We start from the raw sequence: 6,000 nt of genomic DNA, 5'->3' as shown, positions 1-6,000 counted from the left end.
AAACAGTGTAGTGTCCAAAAGATGGCTCCTAGGGGAACCAGGGGCCCGGGACAGCCCAGTCACAGTGGGAGCTGGCAGTAGCTTGGTGTGGGCCGTTCCAGGGCAGAGTTAGCACCGCAGCCTCTGGACCAGAGGCGACGCCTCCGGACCTGTCACTGGCCTAGTGGCAGTGAGAGGGTGAACCATTTAAAACTCCAGGAGCTTCTGTTACCTCTACAAAAAATAACTACTAAGATGTGGCCTATTCCAGCTTTAATAAGAGAGACTCAGCTGGGAGAAAAGAACTGTGTACATTCAAAGGTTACAGGCTTATGGAGAAAGGCATCTTTGTAATATATTCAGGGTACCATTGTTCCGGTGCTGTGAGATGACTGAGTTTCCGTGCCCATGAAGGTTTTCCTAAATGGGTCAAACTTCTCTACTGTGAATTTTTATCTCCATAACAGTTATAAAAGTAGTCTTTTAGAATACCTGTTTTTTGTAACCAACTTTGAAATCCAAACTAAGGGTGGAAAATAGATTTTTTCAGTGCTCCCAGAAATACTTTACAGGGCGAAAAAAGAACTAGGCATCATTTCTAGATTTTAAAGTGATTTATGGGAAGTTTGGTTAGTGCAGAAACTTCCGAAGTTCTGTAGGCAGTTGTCTGTTAACCCTGCAGGTGGGGCAGGTAAACTGAACTTGCCTCCAGATTACTGCAGTCACTTTGGTTACACCAGTAAGGGGCTTGTTAGAGTATCAGCACCATGGTGGCAAGAGGGTCTGGTGTTCTCAGTGCCGCATGTCGGCGCAGAGGTGGCAAGAAGAGATTCGACATGGAGAGAGTCCGGGGCGATTTTGATTGTCGTCAGGATCGGGGCCTGACGTCCTCCCTGGCCACAGGGACCCGCTCAGGGATGGGTGTCGCTGTGGGAGCTCGCAGAGGGGTCAGTGGGGGATCTCCGTCCAGAAGGGCACTGCGGAGGGAAGGCCTCAGTGTCAGTGAGCCGACTCCATCTTCCCGTGTCCCCTCCCCCTGCTCCGTGTTCCCGTGCAGGGCGACGTTGGGCTCGCTATGGGCAAACTGTACGGGAATGACTTCAGCCAGACCACCATCTCACGCTTCGAAGCCTTGAACCTCAGCTTTAAGAACATGTGCAAGTTAAAGCCCCTCTTGGAGAAGTGGCTCAACGATGCAGGTGAGAAATGGCCCCGCTGTCCATCGTTCAGGGGGTTGTTGTGTAATCAGGGTTTGTATTTTGTGTTGCCTTAGTGGCTCTACAGAATCTGGAAGCGCGCAGCCAGTCTCGGAGCATCTGTGTAAATAATGCTCCATAAATCAGAGCGCCAGTTTGTTTAAATAGTGATTGCAGTGCACACAGTCACCAACAATCCCAGCCTTGGAATAGTTCTCGAATTTGAGCCAGGGTTGGGGACTGCGGAGTGAAAAGGAGAGAAGGCCTATGCATTTAGGTAAACTCGAAAGTCAGGTTTATTGATTTTTCCTCAATGAATTATAATAAATGTACTCTTAATAATATTTCTGCTTGTTACTAAAAATGACCACGTATTTCATGCATAAGAAGTTGAGCAGCTCATTTTTTCATTTCTTTTTTAAAGATCTTATTTATTTTTAGAGAGAGGGGAAGGGAGGGAGGAAGAGAGGGAAACACCAATGTGTGGTTGCCTCTTGTGTGCCCCCAACTGGGGACCCGGCCTGCAGCCCAGGCACGTGCCCTGACTAGGCATCGGACCAGCGACCCTTTGGTTCCCAGGCCAGCGCTCAGTCCACTGAGCCACACCTGCCGGGGCTGGTTTTGACTTGTGTGTTTTATGCTGAGGTTTCCTTTTGGAAAATCTGGAGTTTGAGGTGCAGAGTCACAGGCTGTGAGCTCCGTAAGGAAGCACGGAAACCCCAGACGAGGGCTCTCATTTAGCTGTGGACACGACCAGGTGTTTGGAAAAGACACCCCTGCAGCCCCCACGCATGGACAGTCTGGGGCCACGCGTGGCTCCGAGACCTCACTGAGCTCCCTGCTGAGGGCGCTGCTCTGCCCCTCCCCCCACCTCCACGGAGTGGAGGATGCCCAGAGTGGAGGATGCCCAGGGCCGCTCTGCTACTGCACGACGGAGCCTTCTTCCAGCTTCCAGGAGTTCAGATGTTTTTAGAGAGTTGATGCCCTACGTTTTACTAATAAAATGAGAGGTCATTGGCAAGATAAACAGTAAATGTTTGGTAACTTCCAACAAGCTTTATTTCTGGAGCTAATAAATAATAAATAAGCAAGCAAAACCAAAACAGGAGAGCAGAACTCCGCAGAGGTTGAGCTGAGTGGGAGAACAGAAAGGGTCCATCCCTAGTTCTCAGGCGCAGGGGTCAGAGGGCGTGGTGGCAGGTGGTGGGACAGAGGAGCTGCCGGGAAGGGTGACATGTGTGCCTGGCCGCGGCGCACGTCATTCCGGTTGGGGTCCCAGACGCTGGACCGCTGACAGCCCGGACCAGCTACTTCTTTGAACAAGTGAAGGCTCAGATCCCAAAGCCTCTACCGAGCACCAGCCGGTGGGCTGACGAGTTAGGCCTGATCCGCAGCCGCCGCCACCAGAGGAAGGGCCGCCTGCTGTTGGTGAGGGGAACCTACCTCCTGCCCTCTCTCCTCTGCCCTCCCAGGTCCCTGGGGCCTGAGGTTTGTGCTGTGTCATCAGTGCTGTCCCCACGTCCCCGACACCCTCTGAGGGCAGTGCTGCGCAGCCCCTTGGGCTTGTCTCACACCCCACAGCCGGCGCCACGCTGAGCCCTGCCCACAGGCCGTCTGACCCCCATGCTGGTGGCAGACCTGTTCCCCGGGAACTGCCGAAATAAACTCGACCTAAAGCAGTGATTTCACCAAAGCATTTATTAGGCAAAGAGGCAGCTTTAGCAAACCGGCGTAAGTTCAACCTGGCCAAGCAGAAGGGTGTCCATCTGGGCCCCTGTCCTCCAGGGTCTCTGTGGGCCCAAGTGGTGTGGACTCTTCCCTGCAGGCCTGCACGGTGATGGGTGTGCCCTGAACTCAGTGTGACGGGCACCAGTGCCCAGGACGCACATGGCCTCGGCCCTGCCATGGCCTCCCCGCCCGGTCACGCTCGGTGCCGGCGTGGGGTTTTACACTAGTTCACTCCTGGCAGACTCCCCCGTGAAGGCAGACGGGTGAGTTCCTCCTTCAGCCCCAGGGAGTCTGGCCCCAGACCACGGTATGGGAGGGGCGCCGACTGAGGGGGGCTCCAGAGCCTTCCCACTGCCGGCCCAGCCCCTTGGCCAGACCTTTGCAGGAGGAGGCTGCCCCCGGCCCCATTACGAGCTATCAAGTAGGGTTGGGGGATGGACGGCTGATAACAGAAGCCAAATTTACAGCAGCGTAAATGGACAGCACAGTTAGGACTGTTCGGTGGGGGTGCATGTGCAGGGCTTTACCAAAAAGCTTGGCTGGGGGCAGTGCCCACCCTCCCCCACCCTCCCCCACCCTCCCCCACCCCCAGGCAGGAGCCACAGTCCCCGGACAAGACTGAGGACCCCTGGGCTCCCGGAGGACCGGCCACCGCCCAGGGACGCTCTCCCTCACGGCGCACCAGGCAAAGTCCTGTGAGTGAAGGGCTGGGAGTGGAAGGGACCAAACGGTCACGGCGCGAAGCGTCCTGCTCCGGGAGAGGAAGGCTTCAGTGGTGAGGGCTGCGAGCCAGGTCGGAAACGGTTTGTCCTGGGCCTCACAATCTCCGTGTCTGCAGGGCTGGCCTGGGAGCGTGCGCCCAGCCGCTAGCGAGGCGGCAGTGCCTGCATGTGGAGGGCGTCGTAGGTGTCCTTGGTGGCCGAGCTGAGCCCCTGGGGACAGGAAGTCAGAAAAGACAGTGGGCTGGAGGCTGTCAGGGCACAAGACCACTGGGCCAACAGGAAGTGTCCACACATCTCCAGAGGCCCAGGGACCAGCCCCTCGTTTCCGGGGCGGGGGGACAGTGGTGTCCCCACTGGGCATGGCGGAGGGCAGCTCCTCTCCTGCTGAACCCCCACTTTGCTCTGCAGTGCTGTGCCCAGGCAGCCCCTGCCGCCTCTTCCCAGGCCACGCCAACACAGCTCCATCTGCCAGGCCACGGGCAGGCTTGTCTCAGCCACGTCCCGGGGCCCCTGGGACATCACGGTGACTGGGGCCAGCCTGCCAGGTTGGAGTCAGTGAGGGGACCCAGCTGGGACCTGGCCAGGGCAGCCAGCTGTAGAGGAGACCCCTGGGGTGATGTTTGCCTAGGCATCTCCCCTGATTTGCATAAACCAGCCACCTCGCTGTGGCACTTCCTTGTCAAACTCATTACTGGTCCTGATTTTCTCCCTTCAGCCTCCCCGCCCATCCTGCCATCCTCAGAGGTCTGAGGCTCCGAGGTGGAGCAGCTGCACGGGCCGGGTGGTGGCCGGGGGCCGCATGGCACAGCCCCAGGTAGTGGCTGCTTGGCCCCCACCGCTCGCCCTGACCAGTTGTTAGCAAGAGCATGTGGGAGCCTGGCCACGCCCTGGCTGGGTGGCGCCAGCAGGGAAGGAGGTGCCGGCGGACCTCGAGGCGTGCAGGTGGGCCCTTACCTGGTAGAGGCCGTCATGCCCCTTGCCTCGGCGGCGCTGGTTCTGCGGGGGAGATGAGAAAGGGGGCGGGTCAGGCTGTCGGCTGTGGCTTCTGCTCTCTCGAGGGCACCGGTCAGGCCTGGGCCTCTGCAGAGGGAGGGAGGGACCAGGCTCCACCGCGCCCAGGTTTGCTCTGCCCACTCAGATCCACGCGGACACCCGGTTCCGGGGGTCCAGGCCACGCTGCCTGCCACTGGAATACACAGGTCTCCGCACAGCCTCGTGGGTCCTGGCTGGTCACCGAAGCTGCCAGGAGCAGCAGCTCCATGGGGTCACAAGCCCCAACCACAGAGTCTGTCCCAACTCTAGGTCCTCTGTGACCCGGGCCTCCAGTGCCACAGGCCCCCCCATGTCAGTAGTGACAGACCTGCGCTGCCGGGACCAGGCTCAGGCCCCTGGCATCGGGGCCTAGTTCTGAATCCTCCAGGGCTCTGGCGCCTCAGTGGTGTCCTTCGAGTGCCGGGTGGGGAGGAGCGAGTTAACCTTCGCCCCCGTGGTCCCCATGAGGCTTCAGCAGGCGGTGTGGGTGGGCGGGGAAAGCCAGGAGGCTCCCCAAGGAGCACAACCCCGCCCCCCAGGGTTGGCGAGGGAGCGGCACCCACCTCGGGTTTCATCCCGATCTCACTGTAGGCCTCAGCCATCTTCTCCCGCTGCAGAGCCTGGAGGGGGGAGCATGGGACACGGGTCCCCCACTGCGGCAGACTCGGGGCCCCTCCCACACCAGGCCTCTCGGTTCCTGAGTTGGGGGGTCCTTATTCACTTGTCTGCCAAGAGCCAGCTCCCACCCACTCTCTCTTCCTCAGCCCTCGGGTGGAGCTCTGGCTGCCAGCCCTTTGCCCGGAGCTGAGCAGCCCAGGAGGGCGAGACATGGGGTTCCAGCCATGGAACAGGGGTGGTGGGCAGCTCGGGGCTCAGTGGGCCCCGGAATCATGCATTTGAGCCAGTTGTCAACCAGCCGCAGAGGTGCAGGGGCACCTCTCCCCAGGCCCCCGCCAGGCCCCTGCTTTGTGGCAGACCCAGAGTGACGTCTGTAAACAGCGTCAGGCCCACTGGGGTGGGAAGGTCGGCCTCCCCTTGAAGGGCGTGAAGGGCCACACGGGGAATGGGAGCCCCCGGAGGGCCCACCCAGCCTGACCTGCAGGCCCTGCCCCCACGGCCCCCAGGACCTGCAGCATGGGCTGGGGCCGAGGGACAGGAGGCCCGGGGGTGACAGGAGGGGACCCTCCCGCAGCCCCACTCACGTTGTAGACGCCTTCGTGTGGGTTCTTCCTCCTCTGCTGGCAGAGACAGGCAAGGGTCAGGTGTGGGGCTGTCACGGTGGGGGCAGCCGCCCCACCCACCCCCACCCTGCCCTCTGTGGGCCCCTCACAGTCCCCTGCACA

At 59.8% G+C, this 6,000-nt stretch overlaps 1 protein-coding gene across 2 annotated transcripts in view; it reads right to left on the bottom strand.

Annotated features, from left to right (window-relative positions):
• Nucleotides 1-2,854: 2,854 nt before the first annotated feature.
• LOC119065449 (T-cell surface glycoprotein CD3 zeta chain) overlaps nucleotides 2,855-6,000 on the bottom strand; it is a 58,877-nt gene continuing 55,731 nt past the window's right edge. Inside the window, exons 5-8 of one of the 2 annotated variants that reach the window (XM_037167504.2) lie at nucleotides 5,860-5,895; nucleotides 5,221-5,277; nucleotides 4,580-4,621; nucleotides 2,855-3,835 (exon numbers count right to left, since the gene is read on the bottom strand). In XM_037167504.2, the coding sequence (XP_037023399.2) occupies nucleotides 3,770-3,835; nucleotides 4,580-4,621; nucleotides 5,221-5,277; nucleotides 5,860-5,895 (201 nt within the window). In that variant the 3' untranslated portion in view covers nucleotides 2,855-3,769. The remainder of the gene's footprint in view (nucleotides 3,836-4,579; nucleotides 4,622-5,220; nucleotides 5,278-5,859; nucleotides 5,896-6,000) is intronic. The other variant, XM_037167505.2, reaches the window with a different exon arrangement.

This window comes from Artibeus jamaicensis, unplaced genomic scaffold, assembly GCF_021234435.1.
Source record: "Artibeus jamaicensis isolate MK-2021 breed Jamaican fruit bat unplaced genomic scaffold, CSHL_Jam_final scaffold_625, whole genome shotgun sequence".
NCBI classification, from domain to species: domain Eukaryota; kingdom Metazoa; phylum Chordata; class Mammalia; order Chiroptera; family Phyllostomidae; genus Artibeus; species Artibeus jamaicensis.
The sequence above is the reverse complement of the archived record's forward strand: the minus strand, read 5'-3'. Positions and strand labels throughout refer to the sequence as shown.